General features: G+C 43.5%; 2 protein-coding genes and 1 long non-coding RNA gene across 10 annotated transcripts in view; 2 read left to right on the forward strand and 1 right to left on the reverse strand.

The window, feature by feature from the left end:
* Nucleotides 1–3,754, forward strand: part of PTPRJ (protein tyrosine phosphatase receptor type J) — a 123,763-nt gene extending 120,009 nt beyond the window's left edge. For all 7 annotated transcript variants that reach the window (XM_066998906.1, XM_066998908.1, XM_066998905.1 and 4 more), the window contains one exon: nucleotides 551–3,754. In XM_066998906.1, the coding sequence (XP_066855007.1) occupies nucleotides 551–709 (159 nt within the window). In that variant the 3' untranslated portion in view covers nucleotides 710–3,754. The remainder of the gene's footprint in view (nucleotides 1–550) is intronic.
* Nucleotides 3,755–5,859: 2,105 nt separating this feature from the next.
* LOC106042603 (uncharacterized) lies at nucleotides 5,860–12,564 on the reverse strand. Its single transcript, XR_001211225.3, has 4 exons — nucleotides 12,354–12,564; nucleotides 11,806–11,918; nucleotides 7,315–7,425; nucleotides 5,860–6,019 (listed from the first exon to the last, which is right to left on the reverse strand). It is a non-coding gene; the product is annotated as an uncharacterized lncRNA (long non-coding RNA).
* Nucleotides 12,565–17,251: 4,687 nt separating this feature from the next.
* The window catches only part of OSBPL5 (oxysterol binding protein like 5), a 170,491-nt gene continuing 165,349 nt past the window's right edge, over nucleotides 17,252–22,393 (forward strand). The window contains exon 1 of one of the 2 annotated variants that reach the window (XM_066998916.1): nucleotides 17,252–17,276. Coding sequence is in view for 1 of the 2 variants with exons in the window: in XM_066998913.1 (XP_066855014.1) it covers nucleotides 17,863–17,877 (15 nt within the window). In the remaining variant the exon portion in view is untranslated. Of the gene's footprint in view, nucleotides 17,277–17,664; nucleotides 17,878–22,393 lie in introns of those variants that run through there. The other variant, XM_066998913.1, reaches the window with a different exon arrangement.

Genomic DNA, 22,393 nt, shown 5'->3' on the forward strand with positions numbered 1-22,393 from the left:
GGGTTTTGTAGTATATCCAAGCAATCACTTTCGAGGGTAATTTGTTGGACTAGCATTTGCAGGTAGAAAGAATTAAATCTTGAAAAAATTACTTTTAAGCTTGTTCAACCCATGTGAGTTTTATCTTTATAGCCACAAGCCAGAATTACCTTCAGTCAAGAGGTCTCTGCGTGCATCTTTTGTATTCTGCAGGAACACAGGCGTTCCTGCTGGAAGTACTGCTTTCATCTGAAAAAGCATGTGGATTAACTCAAGCTGATCCGGAAAAGGCTGTAAAATCTCCATCATGAAAGTCTTTTAAGAGGATGTTAGGCAACACAGTAAATTCGATCCTGTTTTTTTACTGAGGGTTCACATGACATCATGAGGTCCTCTCTAGTCCAACTTTCTATATACATACAACTTCTAAAATAAATAAAATGGTTGTGTGTGAAAACATTCAGTGCAGTACTTCCAAAAACTGAAACTTACATTCAGAAGCAGAACTACTTCCAAAATTAGGTATTTGCTAGAATTCTCTTAATATCCTTTCTTCTTTTTCTCCCATCAGGACCAGTACGTCTTCCTAAACCAGTGTGTCATGGATATTATTAGATCCCAGAAAGACAAGAAAACAGATCTTATTTACCAAAACACAACAGCAATGGCAATCTATGAAAATTTCACACCTGAGCCAGGCTTTGGGAAAGCTAACGGCTACCATGCATAGCCTGGAAGGAACGCAGTGTCTCCAAGAGGTGTTGTCTGCTCATAAGAAAGGGAGACGTTCTACGTATGTTTCCCGGGATTGTGTGCAGTGTCTTACATTTGGTTTCTCCAATTTTGTCCTTATATGAAGATGTGATCTACAGGACAAAAACAGTGCTGGCAGGAGCCAAGGATTGTTATAAAAAGAAAATACTTAAAGTTAACAGAGGAATTTTTGCTTTTTCTTGGGAATTTAACAGTACTGATAGGTGAAATAGCATTTACAGTACGAACAATGAACTAGAATTTCAATATTAAAATAATAACACAAGCTTTTTATTACAATTTTATATGATTTCATTTACAGACACCAGGCTTGTGGGCTGTTTTAATATATTTAATTATAAGTTTCAGGAACATATTTTATCTACTGTATCTGGTTACTTAGCTAATAGATATGTGCCTCTGTGATCTTTTTTTTTCCCTGAGTGTTCCTTTTTATTTAAAACAGGAGTACAAACACCTCCTCCAAACGGACATTTGTACTTGGAAATTGTGCCTTTTCTAGTTGCTACTCTAGAAAAAAAAAACAGCAGAGATTCTATTTTTGTACTGAAACTCTTAATGAGAACACAGATTTTTAAATAAGGCTTATGTCAAACCTAACTGTAGTTGCACTGTTGGCAGGACTCTCCAGAAGTTTGGAGGTGAGCTTTGTTTTTGCATTTCACCATGAATATCCCCTGCCTTAATGTTTCGGTGCCTCTGCTAGAGGAAAAGGAGTGTGGTGTGTCACTCCAAGCTTTAACTATAGTGAAAAACTGAGCGAGTATGTGAATGTGTGCGCGGGGGCGTGTGTGGGTGTGTATGAAGGAGAGAATAGCTCCTCCCTGTTCCTGGCTGATATTCCTGTTTTTATAAAATTTATAATGATTTATTTAAAGGTGCAATATATGATTTACTGAATAATGATCACTCTATTCTAATAGAGTTTTACTCAGGTTGGTGTCTTTTTATCGTTGTTGTTTTTCCTCAAACGTATAAATCTGTGAAAATGTTGAACTAAGGTTCCAAGTGTCCAAGCACTCCCAAACAGATTGACTGGCTTTACTGTTTCTACCAAAACAAATTGCACAAAGTTCTGCTGTAAAGACCAACTTCTCAGTTGATTTAGCCGTTCAAAACTGAGACATATCTTACCTGCCTGCATCTCATTGATCTAATGTAATTGTTTTGTAATTGTTTGCAATGTACTGCTGCTGTTATTTTAACTGGTCCTTTTAAAAACAGAACAAACAAGCAGAAAACCCCTAGTTTGCTGATTTTGCAAGCCAAGGATTTGATTGGATTTTGCTGGTACATAACTGCTAGACTTGTGAAGGCATTACCAATGAAGGACTTCTGAAGTAGTTTGGGGGTGTGTTGTTTTTTGGTCTTCGGATCATTGCACTGGTTGCATTGCAAAGGAATATGAAGTTTATGAATAATGCTATAGAATAGCTCTAAAGTGGTGAAAATCTTGTGAAGGTTTAATAACCAGAGTCCCTGAAGTTCTGCTGCTTTTTGTTTGTTTGTTTGTTTGTTTGTTTTAGCAGAGTTGTCAAAAATAGCTACATATATTAGGAGTATATGTGGTATTACAGTGGAACCTGGCGACCTCGCAGAATCCACTGTTAGCAGAAGAAAATGTAGGAATTCCTGGTGTACAACTGTAAATTTACAGATAACCAGAGGAATTTTTTACACCCAGTGTGAAATTGTGGTGTGCTAGGTGAGCAAAACTGGAGGACAAACCACAAAGTGCTTCAGTTTTTTATTTTTTTGTAGCAGCTACTTGTGGGTTCTTGAATATTTTTTCTTTCTCTGATTTTTTTTTAAATCAGTACACATACACACAAAAAGAAAACAAAAAAACCTCTAAACCTAATGCATGAGGTTAGTGATCCTGCCCAACTCCATCCAAAATGGCAGTCCACATAGTTGATCTCACCCAGCATTCTTCCTAAGCTGCTGTCAGATGACAAACAGAAGTAAACCACTGGGACCAAACAGAACCATTCCAAAGGAACTGGGAGGAAGAAAGGCCTGCCCCTTACAGTCATGTTATTTTTTCTTCCTTTCAGTCTTCTAAGTGCAGAGCACAGAACCAGCATTCCTTATTCCAGGTCCTGCAGGAACATGCTGCCTTAGGGTGGTGAATGAATGCTCTGTTGCTTCAGAAGTCCTTGTTTTATACAGCACAGAGGAGAGGGAGATGAATCTTCTACTTTAGATTGTGCGTTTGCATTATATTGCAGTGGAACATCAGAACCAGCTAGCGTAGTGTTTCTGCCCAACCACCTTTTCTTGCAGAAAACAAAAGTATCTGTCCCATTCTTCTGACGTTGGAAGCAGGTGCCAAAGTCTCCCTTGTGTCAGCATCTAATGAATATCCATTTTTAATACCATTGTATCCACTTCAACACTTCTGTGATTTCCCAGCACTGAATCATTGTGAGAAGAGACAGAAGTTTGAACTAAATGATCCCAGGGTTAGGTGGAAAAGGTTGGTAAGGCTTAAAATGCTTTAAATGAAGTTGGCTCTATTGTCCCTGTGAGTAAGTAGGCCATGCTTCATAGGATATCTATTCAGGAAGAACGGGATTACAGGTAACTAGGGTTCTCTTGTGGATCCTTTTTGGCCAATGTGACTTGAATCCTGGCAAATATTTTTTCCCTGCATTCTGATGTTCGCTGTGTTATAATTGCTGAGATCTCTCTCTTCATTCAGTGTTTTCTCTTGCTGTTGCTCATCTAAACTGATTTACTGTCCAGGCTCAAAGCTCTACTGTGTGGCAATGACATCTCCTGCATTTCTGTTTTACACTTCTTCCCATTTGGGGCCTGCTTAAGAAGGGAAAAGTTGATGCGTTTCAAATAAGTGACTGTTAGTTAAATATCTTGATATGATGTACAAATTTTATTGTTTTCTTATCTGTTGTACAGGAAATTTCAGCACGTCTATAATGTTTTTAATTGATTTGTTTTTAAAAATATAAAAGTAACAATTAAAAAGCATCATCCTAGAGCACTTTGTCGTTTCCTTTCTTAGGGTTTTCTTTTCAGCTTCTTTTGAATTAAAATTAATTTGCCAAAATACCTGTTTCATTTAGAAAGGCTTTAAAATGTGCAATGAAAGTGGGTTCCAACCCTTTAAGGTGGATTATGAGATGATTTGTGTTACAGTCACGGCTCCCTAAAGGTTGTTACTCTGACATTGAGACTTGCATGGCAGGACCAGGACGTGACGTTTCTCTAAACAAAGAGCTTGCACCAGTTAAAGGAACAGTACCTTAATCCGAGCTCTCTCAGAAGATTTCTACTCACTGAAATAGCCATGGGTGAGGGCTGCTGTTTCTAGGACTTGAATACTTCTAGAAAAACAAGAGTGAGTACTTTTTCAGCCCTTGAATGGGATGTTCTGTTGTCATGATGGAAAGCAAAGAAAAGGATGCTTACAAAAAATATCTTTGTGATAACTGACTTCTTGATTACAGTTTACCTGACTGTAGATGCATACAAAATACCTCAATTAAGTCCATTTCTATCAAAATTCTCAGTCTCTATACCTGGTCAGCATCATCCAAATCACTCCCCAGGAAGATCACATGCCCAGAGAGTGATTCTGGCACTCAGCAGCTCCCCAGTTCATCCCAGGGTGCTGACATTTACTGTAAAATCTTGTGATCCTCCATGGTAACACTACTGCAATTTCTGAAATGACTGAGTGGTGAGATACGAGCAAAGTGATTGTCTTGTACTCTTCCACTGCAGCTGACTACCATTGCCATGGGCAATAAGTTTCAGGGAGGCTTTTAGGGAGCAAGATTCCTCACTTTTTACCATATATCACATAGGCTTGTTGTTTGGTTTACTGAAATTCAAATACTTCAAACTGTTCTGGCTGCCCTTAGAGACCATGGGGCATGTGGAAAGCTACCTAGAGTTATGCATTCTCACAGCTCCCAAAATACCACTGTTACTGTTTCAGCCATGTACAGGTTTTAAACGGTGGTGAATTACCATAGAAGCTCCTGTCACTTCATAAATATTGCTAATAAATGACTGTCTAATAGTATGATGAATCTGTTTTAACAAACTGTTCACATTTATTACATAGCTATGCCTGACTGGATGACAGAAGTTTCATCTGGCAGAAAATGTCTCTTGCATGGTAACCCAAAGCAGGACAGCATAAGTGCATCCTCACTGTACAACTGCAGCTTGGAGTAACTGAGCAATATACCTCTAATATATAATGTTTGCTGCTACAGTTCTTGAAATCACTTCTGTGTCTGCTGACTACAATGAAAACCCATCTTTTTTCAGCTTGATTTTGCAGACATTTCTTGCAGGCAGGGGTTTATTCAGTCTTACCAGCTGTTAGTAGCCTGTTCAGGTGGGTAGAGTTGAGCCAGTGTATCTGGAAATCACATTTTGTACCTGGTCTTATCATTTATTAGTTTTACTGCCTTTGAGACTAAAGAACTGGAGGTCAGAGAGAAGAATGTAATGTTTTTGTCCTGTTCTTTATTTGATAAATGGGATGCAGTCAGAAATGCTGCTGCTCTTCCATGCCCTTCCTGGCTGGGTGTTACCAGGCAGCAAATGGAGTTTGGAGATGAACAGATGTGGATGTTCTTGCAGAATGGGAGTAAAAAATGGGGGCTTGGAAGGGAAAAACACTGGAGAATTTTGCACACTATGCCTTTCTCAAGCAAAAAGAAAAATCTTAGTGCTGGAAAGCTGCTAGGCCTTAAAAGCTTCTGGGTGATCTAGGGGAGAAAAAAAAAAAAAGTAAATACAATTGCTTTTGTCCATGGGCAGAATGAGGAGCAAAGAGAGAGCAACAGTTTACTCACTTCTGAGGTAGGTACAGTGTTCTCCCACTTCTCATATCCACCAGAGAAGTTAGTTTTTTTCTTTTTCAATTACTGTGGCACTGCTCAGGGAGTCCTTTTCAGTCATCACACAACCAAAGAAACCTCCTGTTGTTGAAACCTCTGACTTTAAATGGTTTTGTTTTCGGCAATTTGCAGAAATGTTTGTGGAGTTGGTGCCAAACGTTGTCACCTCAGTGCTGTGCTGTTCCATTCTCCCTCCTTTTGTGTTGGGAAAAAAAACTCTGCCCACGCCAGCCTCCTGCCTGTGCAGGTGGAGGTAAATGAAGCGCAAAACCTGCCTGGAAAGCACCAGGAGGAGCTGCTTTCTGCTTGCTTTGCTGGCAGAAGGGAAGGGGCTGTTTGTATGTCTCACAAGGGGAAGAAGCTGGGAGCCCCTGTCAGCCCGTTTCCTAGATGTGAAGAAAAAGGTTCAGGATCCAGGCCTGTTCTTTTTTTTGTCCTTGTTGCTTACTTCACCGCATTTATTCATCCAGGTACCTTTTCCCAGTTTTCTTTCATTTTAAGCTAGTAGATAACATCCACCAACAGCCAGAAGCAAAGCTAACAACTGAGCCCCCCTCACGAAGAAATGGTAGTCTAATTTGATCAAAGTGAGTTCCTTTAACTCACATCCTACCTTCAGCTTTCCAAGTGACGGGGGAAGAGCCAGATTCTCTGGAGTGATGTTCTGGACATAATTCTAGTGTTTTGTGGACATCCCTAATGTTTTAATAGTGCTTGTGAGAAGACTGCAAGCACATTGCCATGTGCTAGAGAGACAGTGCTCTCACACACTGCCATGCTTCTGTCCCTGTTTTGATGGAGAGCAGGATGGGCAAGAAGACGTGTGCTGAAATTTTAAGAAAAGGTGTAAGAGATTTCTGGACTTGTTTTTGATTGACAGTTGTTTCATGTGGTATTTCCAGTGCTGGGAATGCATTACAGAAGGAAAACAGGCTCTGTGGTAAAGGCTGATCTAACATCTGCTCTGATTAAGGTATCTGTCCACCTAAAAAGTGATGGCTGGAACTGTACAATATATTCTGTTTATTTCTGTTTTCAGCCTCCAGGTGGCACACGATACCATCGTTCTTCCCAGGGAAAGCTGCTCCTGCCAAGCTGCTCACTTTCCCCTTTTGCTTCCCAGATGCCGATAACCTCCCTCCACCCCATGTGCTGTTTCCCCTTCCTTCTCCCCATGCTGTAGGTGCAAAGCCCATCCCTACCAGCCCTGGCTCACGTTAGCGGTTCAGCCAGATGCAGCATGCTTGTCTGTAGAGATGTACACCTGGTTAGATGGCGCATTTCAGAAACAGTAAGTTCAGCAATAGCCTGACAATGCAAAGTAGCTGGTGACTATGTCAAACAAGCCTTTGCTTCCTTGAGAAGTTGCTTTTACACTCTAGTCTTGGCAATGCCTAGACATTTTCTGATGGTGTGCCTAGTCCAAGGTGTAATGGCTCTGGTCGGACCAGTCTGGAGCTGGTTATTCTGGATTATCAGCTATGCTCATTTCCTTTCCTTATCAGTCTGCTCTGCAGCTGTTCCCAGCAATAACAGATTTATAGGATTGCTGAAGACAGTGCAGATATATCAATAAAGACGGGAAACAATGATGTGCTTGCTTGTACTGGTCAATAAGGATAACAGTTAAAAGGCTATTTCAGTTAATGGATCTGTTTATGTGCATGTGTGTAACACTAACCATGATTCTTCCATGCCTTTTCTTACATAGCTCCTCGGGGAGGCTTTAAATGCACCTTTTAAAGCATCCGGCAACATCTGCTGAGTTCCTTCGGCTTCTTCTGTCTCCAACCTGAAACACAGTGAGATGTCAAGGCAAAGCTCTAGTGGCAGATTCTTTTTATTGTATTATTTTTTTACAAGCACAGCTATAATGGAGATATGTAAGGGAGCTTCAGCAAATGTGCTAAATCTACTGAAAGACACATCTAAATCTACCTAGCTGCTTACAAACCCGTACAATGTCTCCCTTTCAATGGGGAATAAATCAGAACAAGAAATAACATTTCACATCCAAACGTCCCATGCTCGTAATTCAGCATCAGGCCCGGGGAAGATCTGCTCTGGGCAGGGTCTCCTGGGGCCAAACAGTTCTCGGGTGCTAGTCCTGGCCCAAGTGATGCTCCCAGCACGGACGGTGACAGCCCAGCTAGGCATGTGCAGGAGGAAAGCTGAGCGCTGGAGGCCACTCGTAGGCCACTTACCAAAATACCGAGAAAAATTTCTGAACAGTGAAGGATCAGTGAAGCCTTTAAAATCGTTGTAGTTTAATAATAAGCCAAGCCTAAAGCTATTGAATTGTTCTTCTTCCACATGCGATCTCCTAAAACATGACTGGGATGCCAGCAAAATAGGTTTCACAGTGTTAGTTGTAGTGAATATTTTCATTCGTCAAGCTCAGTGCCAGCATTGCCACTGATGCTGCAACTTGGTATTTTGAAAATGAGCTTTTTAGGTTTTTAGAAAGCATTGCCTTTAAAAAAAATGCCATCAGACAAAGCTTTGAACAGTTCCACAGTGCCTGTAAAAAAGCTTTCTTGGGAATTTCTTTCCATTTTATTTTTTCACCATTTGGATGTTTTTAAAACAATTTCCAAATGAAGATGAACATTGATTGTTTCAATTAGGATTTAAGATTATATGCCATTTCAGTTTATTTAAAACATTTTGTCGTCAAGGGGACTGAAATCCTGAAAAATCCAAAGAAAGCACCAATTCCAGTCACACATGGAACCCTGCTCCCCTCCTCTTCCAAGTCAGACAGAGAAGGAAGAGGCACGCCCAGAGCAAACAGCTTGAACGTGGCCTGGACAAACTGGGCATGCTTTTTTTTTAAGAAACAAAATTAAATGTGAAGCTAGAACACGGTGAGTCATAGACCAGGGAATCTGAAAATACACAGATGTCAGTCAGTAACATGCATTTAAGCTTTCTGCAGATGGTAACCTGAGTTGTTATCTAGAACTGGACACAAATTGTAGTAATGCCGATAACTCTCCTTTATGCAGAATTTGATATTGAAATAGGTCAGCACATATAAGACAGCTTTCTCTTATATATAGATTTATATTAGGATGTTATTCTAAGCAGCTGTAGAAAATACATGCTTTTTCCTGAAGAGCACTGTACTGAGCCATCTGTCACATGTATTTAGGTCCTCAACCTTCTATTTCGTAGAGAGAAATCAGAGAGTTGGTTTTTTTTGGTGTTTGTTTTTTCCATCTAGCCAAGTTATTCCACTGTGTTGTAGGCATGCATGGCTGCACAGGATGAAATTTTACAAGTCAGTTTGAGGGAGGCATAGTGTTTTTTCCAAACCAGAGCCTTAAGGCTCTTTGAAAGTCACTGGCTTTAACCGATGTTAGGAGAGGTTTGATGTAGAGAGGTATTATTCTGTAGAATACAGGCAATTCATTACAGATAAAACATGACTACAGTCATAATTTATTGCACAAAGTAAATTGTAAGTGCTTTTACTAGGTAGAGCCAGAATCTATGTGAAGACACAACAAGCACCCTGGTCTGCAGAGGCTGCTCTCACAGCACTCAGAGAAAAGACGCTATTGCAGTTTTTCGCTGAATTGTTCTTTCACTTAGCAGACACTTCAACTCCCAAGGTCTTGGCTATTCAGTTTATTTCAGAAAAGGCAGAGTGCCTATTTGGGAGTCGAGCTGGCTGCTTTCTGGGCGGGGGGACAGAACCACTGAGGAGGGAAAGACCCATCCTGGTGAGACTTTACATTCCACAGCGTGACCAGATGAATAGAACTACTAGCTGAGTGGAGCACGAGATGGCAGTGTGATGACCATGGTCACCCTACCAAACAGAATTTGCAATTGTCTACCATTTTCTGGACTTTTTAGATTTATTTTTTTTTAGAATAGAGTTAAACTTTTTTTTTTTTTCCCCAAAATATTCACAAGTAGTTTCTTTCAGCAAAACAGGTAGAATGGGAATAAAATCAGACAGGTTTGTAGGTGATTCATAGCCTGAGCAATGAATTTCTGCATTGTGGAAAAAAAAAACAAACAACACACACAGTCACCATTAAAATACTACAAAGAAGACTAGCAAAATGAACTGACACCTTTGCCAGCAGCCACATTGCGGTGCTGAATCGCTTTCCCATGGGCTGGGGGAAGCAAAGCCTGTTTCTGCTGTGCTGGTGCTGAGGGACTGTAGTGGAAAAAACCTGCATGTTTTATTGCAGGTGTGCAGTGCAAATGTTTGCAGAAGGGAGGCTGTGGTGCCTCCTGTTCTTGCATCACACCATAGAAAAGGGAAATAAAAAAAATATATTTAACACAGTTAAATAATTCTACTGCAACTAATATATCATCTTAATAATTTGGGATTGTACCAAAAATGAGCAGGCAAACAGGAAAGTGAGATAAGTACAAGTCTCTCATCACCCTCCACAAGGAAGGCATCATACTCAAAGCTGACTGTAGCCTTTTAACTTTGCTGGCATGCAAGGAAAATTCTTTCACACTAATAGTCAAATGATAATTTCCCATGACTGAAAGGCAGGAGCTGCTAAGCATAACAAAGTGAGCTTCCTTTGCTCGCTAGGATATCTGCCAGCACTGTGATCAAATCATGGCTTTCCTTGGCCCACAGTCAGGAGGAAACTGCATATTCTTGATCAAAAGCACAGTCTGCTTAGGTGGAGACAGTTTAATTATTGGTGACAAATCTGACAAAAGTTCTTTGAAGTGATAGTCTCAGGATGGTTCAGTATTCACATATGGGGGAAATCAATCGACTTAATTACAGCAATAAATAGCCTCAATGATGAGACTGAAAAATAAGGTAGGGGTGAGAGCTCTGCGAGGTCACGGGCAGCAGGCATGAGGGTGGCCAGGCTGGGAGGACCTGTGCTAAAATCTGCCAGTGGGGGGGAAAGAGATTTGGGGTAAATCAATCATCCGTGTCTTGCCTGGCTTTTTGATCTGGTTCTTGTTATATAAAAGCGACTGAGGGGCCTGGTCAAGAAGCCAAAGTTGATAGAGCTGGATCTCACTGTGATGCCTGCCAGCCTTCCCAAGGAGCTGGCAGGGCTCTGCCTCCCTGGCAAAGGCTGGTCCCCAGAAGCAGCCCAGGACCTCCCACACTAAGCACAGCCACAGCACAAAAAATCAGGAGATACAACAGGGCTGTAACAGACAGGAAAACCCAAAGGAATTCATACAGTTGACTGAAATGCCACCTTCTCCTAAGTTACTCCACAGCAAAGGCAGGAAGCAAACACAGAAAACTCTGATTAAGTGATTAAGGTCTTACTATACCTGTGCAAATCCCTCCTCTGTAAGCTGACTTGTAATCAAAAGGAGGTTTTGTGAGTATCTGGGGCTCATCTGCTTCTCTGGTGAGGCAAGCAGCAGATGCAGGGTGGCATTCCATCGCCTAAGCGGTGCCAAGCACCACCCTGAACATGCAACAGAGGCTGTGTATGGCAGGCATGTACAATACACAGGAAGTCTATGCCTTTCTGCAGCAGCTGGGTGCTTAAAATGGGCTAAGCCCTGCAAGGAGGCACCTGCCCTTCTGTCAGGAATGGCCCTTGTACCTGCCAGCCTCACCCCAGGGATGAAAACCTGGCCCTGGCCTCTGCCTGAGGATGCCTTCCATCTCCAATCCTCCCTGCTCTACTGGTAAAGCAAAAGCAGGCAGAGCCCCTGAATGCGGCTGTGGGACTGCCGCCTGCTAGCGGGCACACGGGGAGCGCGTTTCAAAGGAGGGAAGTCATGGCACCCAGATGGATCCCCCTCTGGCAGCAGATGAAAACTCTGTGGCTTCAGAACAAACAGATTGATTTTTGCATGTAGGAATTCAAGAAATCAGCTGCATAACGTTATACAAGCTGGAAGGGAAGCCTTAAAAGTTAAAAAAGCACATCATACATGATGCATTTGCTGGTGATGCTGACTGAGGCATTCTGTGCTGAGTGGAATCGCTATACAGCAGAGGTGAGGAAGCAGGGCCAGCAGATTTATACCTCTTGTACACAACAGTATGTCAGTGTTACTAGGAGGAGGAGAATGCTGTAGCTTTTAAAAAGAACCACCACCACCACAGCCTGTTTTGGCTGTTTGGAAATGGGACTTGGAATGAAACGCATGCAGTGGTATCTAGTACTTCAACTACAGAAGCCAGTAATAATCTTCTTACCATTCTTGGCTTCAGTTGTGCCTATGGTCTTGAAATCTGGGGAGCTGACTCGGAAGCAGACTAGCATCAAAGGTTTTCTTCTAAGGAAAGCTTCATGGTCCTTATGCATGATACTGTTGAGCACAAAGGTGAATTAAAGCACGTGTGAATAACCTTTCTGAAGGCAGAAGGCCACTAAATATTTAAGCACACATGCTTGAGGACTTTGCTGAATACAGCCCTGTACCTAACAAGGAGATAAAGAAAGACCCCTACTCTGGCACTGTGCCCCCTCTGATCAGCCTGCAATCGTATAGGGGCTGGTGCTTTTTTAAAGCTTTCTCCTGAATGCATACATAAGGGGAAAAAGCCTCTCATTTTCAGCTTAGTGGCAGTTGCATCAAAACAACACCCCTGTGGCACTAACAGATGAAAATGACTCTTAAAATACTGTCTCACAACAGCATTGTACATGATTATACCAGAGAGTACCCTGAAACAGTGGATTAAACGTAGCACAGGTGCTACTGGGGAAATGGAGGTGTATTTGCTGCCCTGAGGGAGCTCACCTTGAGGTACAGAGATGTGGAGCAATTTGAGAGCGCGTGCTGAAGGGAGTAACACACAGATCTTCCCCACATACAACAGGTTAAAAAATGATGAATAAACAACGGAGAAACACCATAAACCTAAGAAAAGATAAAAGAACAAGCGCCCGCGGAGCCCTTTCTCTCCCGTTTCTCCATCTTTTTCCTCACTTTCTGCCTTTTCCTCAGCCGACTTCCCCTGTACCCGCCCCCCCCCCCCCCGTCAGCCTCGGCCGCCCCCTAAGGCGGGGCCGCTGAGGTAGCGCCCGCGCTTCGCGCGCGCGTCGCCTGTCCTCAGAGCTGCGGTCTGCCCTCACAGCCTTGCACCTCACGTGCGGGCGCCCATCGCTGCGATCCGCCCCGCTCTCTCCATCGCTGGGCACTATCCTGCAGCCGTCGGCCGGTCCCGAGGGACGCTGTTATTAAAAGGAGGAGAGTGCTGCAGCTTTTAAAGAAAAACACGAGGGGACAGCTGGCCCTGATGGCGCCCAGCGGCGCGTTCCCCCGGCGGCCATTTTCCTCCGCGTGTCCCCTCAGCGAGCATTGGGCGGCGAGGGGTAGGGCAGGGGACGCTGAGATGGCTCCTGAGTCCCATCAGGGAGCGCTGAGGTGTGAACCAAGCTAGTCCGTGAGTGAGATACGGGGTTTGGGATTTTCTGGTCAAAGTGTATCGTGCCCAGCCTCGTCTTTGTTGGTGCGAGGGCTTTCGCTGGTGAATGGTATGGACTGATCCTCACGCAAGTGGAGGGAGAAAGGGGGCGAGGGTGGAGGGAGTTGTGAATAATTAAACACCAATACGAAGCAACGTGAATAATGTAAGATAAATTAGCCCAAGTGCAGCAGAGGAAGCACGGGTAAAGTTTGTTTCTACGAGCAGAAAATGGGATGTGACAGGGTATTTATGCTGGAACAGCTGTTTATTAAAATTGTTAATTTATTTATACATATTTCCTCCCTGGTGCAGTTAGGAGTTTTGTCAAGGGTGGGGCAAAAATCTGGAACTGAGCTGGAAAATGAATTTGCAGGGTCCCAGGGCAGCACTCTCTGCCTTGGAGACCTCTGTCCTTGCTCAGTACTGGGCTTCCCCATGGGCCTCCTGCCTCTTGGGGTGTGCTTTGGTGGCAGGTGAGGCAGGCAGGGTAATTAATGCTCATAATTCCATGAAAGCCCACGTTGGAGAGGCCCACATTGACTCTTTCCTTTTCTGATGTCACTTTCCACAACTACCTTCTTCCTTTCAGACTGTATTTGCTGTTCCAACATAAAATATTTATGTTTTAAGATGTTATGTTCGTTACAGATGGTAACAGGACTGCCAGCCAGAGGGCACCGACTCTATACTGCAGTGTCAAACTGATTTTGGGTGTTTGTGTGTAGAAATAAAAACTCAGGCAGTTCAGTTCAAATTCAGTTTTCCTGTCAATAATACTCAAGGCCAAAAGCTGCAGTATTAGACGTGCAAAGTTGCTTCATTTGGATCAAAGTGAGTTCTGAGCAACACGATTTTTTAATTTGTGCATTGCTTAGTCTTGTTTTCTGTATTAATGGGTAATCTGGGTGTTTGTCATGATAAATCACAGGACAGCACACACAGAAGGTGTTTATTACAGGTAGCTGTGCAGCTACTCTGTGGCACAAAAAATCCAGCTGGCACCATCCTTGCTCATTGTGGCCTGCACCCGGAGCAGGATTGTGTGAAGCCATCAGGAGCTGAGCACTGAGCCTTTCCTACCCCTTGTTCACCCTTCACGCAAGGGCTTACTGAAACACCATCCATTGATCTTGTCTCTCCTTCCATGCTCTGCCCTCTCCCTTCCCCTTTTCAGCAAGGATGTGGTGCCTCCTGACCTGCCTGCTGCAAGAGAGGGCATCTTCTCACAGGTGTGAACGACACGTGGGGAAATAGTTTTTTTGTGTTATTCTCTGCAGGCTGTATTTTTCAACTTTAGGACTGATGCATGCTTTCTGGTGCATATTGCAGTTCTTTGCTTAGAATTGCCCATGGATTTCTCTGTTTCTGGAGGTGACAGAACAGTACCCTCAATCAGGGACTGTTTAGATTGAGGTAGAAAAAAATAACCAGAGGAACTCAGACTGTTTCACTGTTTTTTTTTTTTTCTATACATGCTCTTTATAATCATGCCGTGCTAGAAAAGTTAGAACTATGGAAGTGACACTGTCGTGCTACCCCTTGTGCTCAAACTACGTGTGAAGGGTTGCATATAAAATAGCTGTCCCCCCAAAATCAGGAAGCTCTCTTTAAACATTGAGGTCACGCACACATTTATATATGTATATATGTAAAAAACATGGAAATGCTGGACCCATAAAATATGCATAAACAGGAGACTGCTGCTAAAAGGCTTAGGCTGTGCAGCTGCCTCTGTAGGGATGCACAGATGCAGCTGCACATCCATGTGCTGGAAGGGATGGGGAAGAGGGAGGCAGCTTTTGATCTTGCATTATGAGAAGCACGATACAGTTTTAATGGTGTTAGCTCTAACTACAAAGATATGTTTCGGTTCCTTGAGCTTTTACAGGCTTCCTGCATGCTCCTGGGCTTTCCTGATAGTAAGAGTAGCAACTAAGTAACGTAACTTTCCCAGAAGTAACGCCCTACTTCACAAAGCTGTCCCGAGAATAAATGTGCTAAAGAGAATAAGAATGTGCTGTGGCCAGGCAAAGCACGAGCATGCTGTGGAAACTCCTCAGTGAGCAGATTCAGCGGGTGAACAGAATTCTGCTTTTTGTCTGTGTGTGTGTGTAAGGTTTTTCCCCTTCAGCTGTTGCAATGACCACAGATTTGCATGGCCACTCACGTTATGAATTCTGAAAAGTGTTGAGCACGCGATTGTGGTGATGAAATGCTCTGTCAGCGGTCTGTAATTCAGTTAGATATTTTTCTTTCTTCATCTCCTGGTGCCTTGATTTAGATGGGCCCTACCACTTTAAAAGTAAAGTGGGACACAGGGATGTGAGAGAGAAGAGGAAAATTGCTGAACTCCCTGCCCTGTTCCAAATTAATTAGAGCCAAAACCACCTCAAATATGTGTAGAAAGCAGCTTAGAAAATGCTCTCTGTTACAGCATTTAAATACTGAAGCTGAAGTTCGTGATGAGTGATAAAACAAATCCTTTGTTTTAGAAGTCTGACCGCACTCCAAATGCACAGGAGGAGAAAATGTAGGTATTTACTCCATTTCTAGCACAGTGTGCAGAACTTGCAGAATAAGTTGACCTCTGGTGCCTGCACAGCTGCCTGCCCAGCCGATTTTCCTTTTGCCAGCTGTACAAAAGTTCAGCAGCTCTGGAGGCAGGCTGCTGTGGTAATCTGTGGGGGGTCTCCTCATGTGTACCACCAGTGTGGGCCTGCTGCTGGCTTAGTGCTCTCCTACTCCGAAAGGCATGGGGCTCCTTGCTTGCTCATCATGTTTCCCTTAGTTTCCTTAAGACTTCTGCTTCCAGTAAGTATGTGTCCTGCCTCTATTTGCAGCCAAGACACCGTTTTCATAAGCTGTGCTCAATGAGCGTCTTCCGCAGCACCCAGATCTGCTTTGAGGGAGCACCCAGCATGTAATTGCCTTTGCGGTGGGGTGTGCTCGCTGCCCGGCAGCGCCATGGAGCGGGCAATGTGCAGTACGGGGGCCTAAAGTGAAACCCCACACCTTCCAAAGGCAGCAGCCGTTCCCACAGCTGGCAGAAAAGCCTCTGTGAATTTGAGTGGGTCTATGCCAATTAACATCAAAGGGAAATCCAGACAATAAATGCTTGCACATGGAGCTTTCCAAGATCAGAGTACAAAGTCCAGGCTGTTGAATTCAGATAAGGTGCGCCTCTGTGCTGCCTGGCTTTAGCGTACGGCAGCTTTTGGAGCTTCTTTTCCAGCTCCCCTAATGTAACGTGGCCTTCAGAGCTCTGAGGGTGACATCTCTGGTTCATAGTCCCCCAGAGGGCTGTATTACCAGCATGTAAAGAGAGCACAGGTAGCACTGTCCTGCATAAGTAAGTGAAAATACATCCATAGCAAAACAGGAGATTGAAGGCACATGAAAGGGAAGAGCGGTTATTGTTAATGACAATCTTGCTGACCTTATTCTAATCTAACCCATTTTTTTTTTTACCATGTGCTTTTTCATTAAGAAACCCCTCCCATTTCAAGACGTGGTATAGCTTTTTGCAGTCATAGCTTTCCAAGGGGCTGCCTGCACTCCAGACAACTTTGTTCTCCAGTACACGTAGGTGAGGGTCTTTAATGGCACTAGTGAAGACTGGGTGGTGTGTGCTTCTCACTTGTGTCAGCAGACTGAAATAAATGTGGCTGGAAATGTGGGCCTTGGCTGGGCTGCCCTCAGATCGGGTGAGGAGTTGGCTTTGCAGGTGAAGCACCTCAATGCAAAAACTTGCATGGAAAAAAGTGCAAATAGGTTCTACCTCAGGGAAGTTAGCAGAGGTGAATGCCACCCATGTTTTTTCTCCATTGGGATTTCATAGCAAAATAGTTCCTCTGGTGTCAAAATACACGTTTTCAAACCAGCCTCATCTTCATCCTAGTGCTGATTTAGAAGGAAGACCTCCAAAGGCTTTTGACCTGCTAACGCGTACAAATGCAACAAGTGCTTTGTCATCTTTAGGATTTACTTCAGCTTAGCCAACACATACTAAGGTTGACATATCTTGTTTTTCCTAGTGAAAGCAAGGCCTACGGTTCCCTGGATGCCCTGGACGTCAGCCACCTCCGCGAAGCTTTGTTGCATGCCGAGATGTGTCTCTGCTGCTGTAGGCTGGCAGGGTGCAATCCAGGGCTCTTCTGAGTGGCAGTGACGTCCAGGACAAATGCGCGGAGCTGGAGGTGGGATGGCTTCACACAGCCACTGCAGCAGGTCCAGCTCCAGAAAACACGCGAGAGGTAAGGTTTCAGATTTTTCTCCACACTGCCCACCACAAACAACATCTCTGTCCTTAAGTGAGTGCTCAGTTACTGGAGCAGCAACTCCCACCTCCCCCTACAAAGCGAGGGCTGATGCTGCCCCCACTCATAGCATGAATTCACGGCTCTGGGTGTCGCTGTGCTGCTTCCCAGCTCATCAGGCACCTGCTCGACTGACTGATTTCTTTACCCTTGCCAGTGTTCCAAATAGCTGTGCTTCTATTTTAGCCAGGCAAGTCAAGTGCAAGTTGTTTTTCATGCAGGATGACGGTATACATCAGCACAGGCAGAGCGAAGCTGGCTTTTTGGCGAGCAGACCATTAGTATGGGGCAAAATGCTCACCCGCACCCTGATGCTGATTTTCTTCTTTATTGGCTGCTCTTGAGTCTGCAGCCAGAGGAGCAGTCTCCTGTGGAACGGCAGCTTTAGACAATTTTATTGGCTGATGAATCTGATCTTGCCTGGCCACCTTCCAGAAACACTGACTTGCCCGAGATGAGAGTGGGAGGAAGGTTGCTCTGCCTGAGGCTCTAAAGCAATTGTTTTGAGACCGACGTAACACCCATGCCTTGCTGCACGGTAAGTGTATAACGATAGATACGTATAAACACGTACATGTGCGTGAAGTGCTTTATAATGTAATTGCTGACACAATTAAATGTGCGGCTCCCGTGGACTGCATCTCATTTGCTGCTTAATTAGGTGAAAATTTACTTGGTTAAATTGCTTGCTGTCTCAAAATGCTCAATTAACTGTTGCAATGATCTAAGTTGAAACACTGCATTTGTCTCCTGTGAATATTTCCTGTGCTGCAAGACCTTGATTTAAGCTTTTTGCTATGAGAGAAGAAAATACAGCTGCAAGATGTTGATCTTAAAATATTTTCTTCAGCGTTAGTCTTATGCTAGTAGAAACTCAAAATACCAGAGCTGCTTGGTAATATTTGCTCAAGTCTTCTAAAAATTGCTGATTAATCTTGCCCTTTCTTTTTTGAGGATAACTTCTGTGAAGTTTGGTGCTATGGATTGTTTTGCCAGTTGTGCTTTGCAACAGAGCAAAAATAGGGCAGAGCTAAGGAAGAGGATGTTTTAAATGTACCCCAAGAAGTGTTTGTGCTCAAAGTGGCAGGATGCTGCATTGCACCTACGTCAGTTGCAAACTGCTCTCCAGATGAACGTTTCTGGAAGAGCCTCTGAAACTATTGCTACCTACAGAACTGATAGCTGACCCACAGGTTGAAGGAATGCAGCTTTTTGGGCTGCAGCAGGTCTATGGCGTTTAAAGATGAAGCTGATTGTGAGAATGCAACATACCTGCTGCTTCAGACATAATACTAAACGTTTGAATTTTCACTGTAACAACCTGCAGTGCCTCTAAAAGCCGGTGTGGGGATGGGAACTGTGGCTTCTTGGCAGCTTTGGGAAGCGACCTTTTACCACTGTACTTGTTCAAAATACCTCTCTCTGATGTTCCAACATTCTTTGTTTAGGAGAGAGGGAAAAAGTGGGGTGGCAGTGTTTCCTGCAAACTACGTGGAGCGTCGTGCAGGGACAATGCAGCATCCTCAGGGCTAAGACAGAGTATTAAATTAAAGATGAGTGAAGCTGTATACAGTTCCCAAACACTTCCTGAGCTTGCACTTTCTGTACTTGTGAGCTGTGCCTGGCACACCTGTGCTGATGGTGCTGATGCTTTCTGTCCTTGGCTGGAGTAGCTCTGCAGTCCCGTGCTGGCTTGGGGTGCAGTGGGTCCCCTAAGGAGCCAGCAAGCAGCGGCACGGTTTCCAAGCTGTTTTGTTGTTGTTGTGCTGCTTTGAGAAGGATGGGAAGAGGTTGGAATAGGAAGGCTAAGTTCTGCAGGTGGAGGAGAGAAGTGCATCTATTTGCAGCTGTAGCTGTAAGGAAGAGTTTCCCTGTTATGTTCGAGTGGGGGGGAGAGGAGGCCTCACTTCTTGATGCAATTCCGAGCTGCGTTTCAGCTGCGGGAGGAAATAACCTTGTTGAACTGGCTTCTGTGACAAGTGGGACTGCAGTGTAGGAAACTGCGTAGCTCTGTTACCAGCTGCAGCAATGAGAATGAAATAGGACCTCGTCTTAATGAGAGATGATGAGGCAAATGTGTTTTAGTATGACTTTAGTGCAGTTGTGCGAGGTAGCATTGACAAACACTGGTGCTGTGTCATCTAAATATTCATTTTACTGGCCCTGTAAATAGTCTAAATGACTTCTTCACTTTCCCCTATGTTTCTGCACTATTCCTATTCCTGTTTTTGCTGGCTGAGGATTCTGAGGGAGCCATGGGAAGCTGACATTCAAACTCACTGGATTTCAAACATTCCTTCCAGAAATCGCAGGCACTGCCGTTATATGGGAGGAGAGGCAGTATCTGTAGAACAGAAGCATTTTATTTTATGGATGTGTTTGTGATTTTCTGTGGCTTTATTGCAGAATTTCAGTTAAGGCTTCTTTCAGGTTAAGATTTATAGTTTAACACGCATAGTACTGACATTGCTCCCTCCCTGGCCTGTGTGGGATGTTTCTATAAGCTTTATCACCGTTCATCTTAGAAGAATGTTCAGCTTGGATTTAGAAGGACCTAAGGCTCCTTTAGCATTTGTGCAGATCATCCTAAGTGCTGTTGGAAACCGGCACTGATACCTTTCAAGTACCTTTTTCTCTCTGTTGAGGCTCTGAATCACTGGAAACATCACAAGGATGTCAGTAGGTGCGAGTGGTGGTTGTTTGTACTGCCATGTTCAGAGAGGATTGGGCATTCTCCAGGCAACTGGAAAGCTTGTTCTCAGGGGCTCATGTTTTGAGGCTGGTATGCCTCCGTTGTCACATACCACTTGAACCTGTTGTGCCGTTCTCAGTAACATTGAAAACAACAAAAGTTAACGATACAAACATCCTTTAAAGAATGCCCTTTTAGTGAAAGGCCGTGCTGAGTACCCTCAGTCTGGTCTGAAAGGGCAAAAAATATTCTGTAGTGACTAGCTTCATTTGTGTCTGTGCTTTTAAGACTTCCAAACGAACTTTAAAAAAATAATGGCGAAGGGGGGACCATAACCCCTTTGCAAAGTTTAACATAAATAATAAAACTGTGAACTCAGAATTTGCAACCAAGCACTAGCTGAGCTCTTTCCCCCTCCCTTTGGTTATTTTATTTTTCTGCACCTGAAGAAGGAAGGAAAAAATTCAATGGAGAGGAGAAAGTCAGAGAATGATGGAGAGGTTGTCTAGAATTAATGTTGGAAATGAATTTGTGAAGTTGCGAGCTGTGGCTGTTGTAGTTATGCCACTAAAAATGAAGGACAAGGGCGGGAAGCTGTGTCTGAAGATGTAAATTCTGCCAGTTTTAGGTTAAATTGGAAGCATCTGAATGCAGCCAGTGGAGCTTTACCAAGGACACAACTTGGGTCTCCAAGGTGCCTTTTGGTTCCGTGTTACTGGTTTGCTGCTGGTGTGTTTCTGTGGCTCGGGGCCTTGTGGGAGGGCAGGCAAGACAGATGGGTGATGTGGGGTGCAGCACCACTTTGTGGTCTATCCACAGCTCCTGGGAGTGTGAGGGCCATGGCTGCAGCCAGCCTCAAAGTGGTGCGGCCACGTTTTGGGGTTTTGCTGTCAGACATCTGGCATGGTGCTCAGCAACCCGATTGCCTTGGAAATGTGTCGGGATCCTGAGCTCTCATTTTTGTTGGAACACATGAGGATAAGGACATTTCTAGCCCTTTTGGTGTGTGGTGGTGGTGGAAAAAAATCTCAGAAGGAAAGACAATTAAAATATTATAAATCTTGTGGTGTATATTAATGATTATATTTGACAGTTCTGTAGAAGTAAATCTGAGGGAAAACTGATTCTCACACTTAAAAATTTTCTTTGGAAAGCTTTTGTTGTTTTTAGATTAAGATGTGAGTCAAGAAAGTGGGAATACAATGATATCTATTTTGACAGTTTAAAAAGGCTTTTATGCAATGGTTTTGCAATATGCTAGTGTAGAATGTGGACTTGCAAATTACAGTCGTATCTTAAAGCACTTGAAATTCAGAATGGCATGAAAACTGACTGCAGTGATTTTATTTTTATCTTGGTTGGCTTTGTGTTAGTTTGGATGGAATTTGTATTTCAGTATATGTATATAAACATGATCCTATTAACATGTGTGCAAGTAGGAAGCTGGTAGGCAGTGTGCTTGCATATATGTATCAGCATATTATTGAGACATAATATGAAATATTTACTACCATATCCATTCACAAGACCTGATGAGCTGTGCATTCATGTTAGGAGTAATAAGGCAAGAAGCTGTTTATTCTTTGTGGTACAAAGAGACAGATCAACAATGGGAATGAAAACTTACTCAGTTTTAATTACAGCCCGATGAATGGTGCGTTCATTTTTCTTTGTTAATAACTGGCCCATATGGCATCCTTTGATCACATGCTCTGCAGCTCCTGCAACAATTAAGCACTTGTTTTCAGGGAATACAGAATATAACGTTTAATCCAAGGTTTTTGACCAGAGGAATGTCTTGAGTAAGAAAATGGACTTTTTCAGGAGGAGGTACTTGGTAGTGCAGAGCTTTCCAGTCTGAAGGCTTGGTGCATATTGCACACAGCTCAGCAGCAGAGCCAGCAACTTGCCCCCTCATCGTCCAAATCAAACTGGGTAAAACCACAAAGGGTTTTTTCCCCATCAGAAAATGTAATTATTTCACACTGTGTGTGAAGATGGCTTTTCCATGGGGCACAGGCTAGATCCCAGAATGTCTTGTGTTCAGGGATTGGTTAAAACTAACCAGAGAAGAGGGCTTTATTTAGAATGGAAAGTAAAGCAAAATCAGAATTTCTTTGTGAGAAATATGCATTACAGACATGGCTCCCCCCCAGTAACCTGCACACCTCAGAATAAAGACAGTCTATTTGCTTTTAATCAGAGTACTTGTCATACCGTTTAGAAACAAAACTGAAATCTATAGCCAGGACACCAGCTGGAGATATTCAGGAACATCTCCATGGAAATACCATCTCGGAAAGCACAGCTTGCTCAAGTTTGCTCATTATTATCTTCAGAGCATTACTGACGGGGAGAAAGC

The sequence above is a fragment of the Anser cygnoides genome, chromosome 5, assembly GCF_040182565.1.
Source record: "Anser cygnoides isolate HZ-2024a breed goose chromosome 5, Taihu_goose_T2T_genome, whole genome shotgun sequence".
Classification (NCBI taxonomy): domain Eukaryota; kingdom Metazoa; phylum Chordata; class Aves; order Anseriformes; family Anatidae; genus Anser; species Anser cygnoides.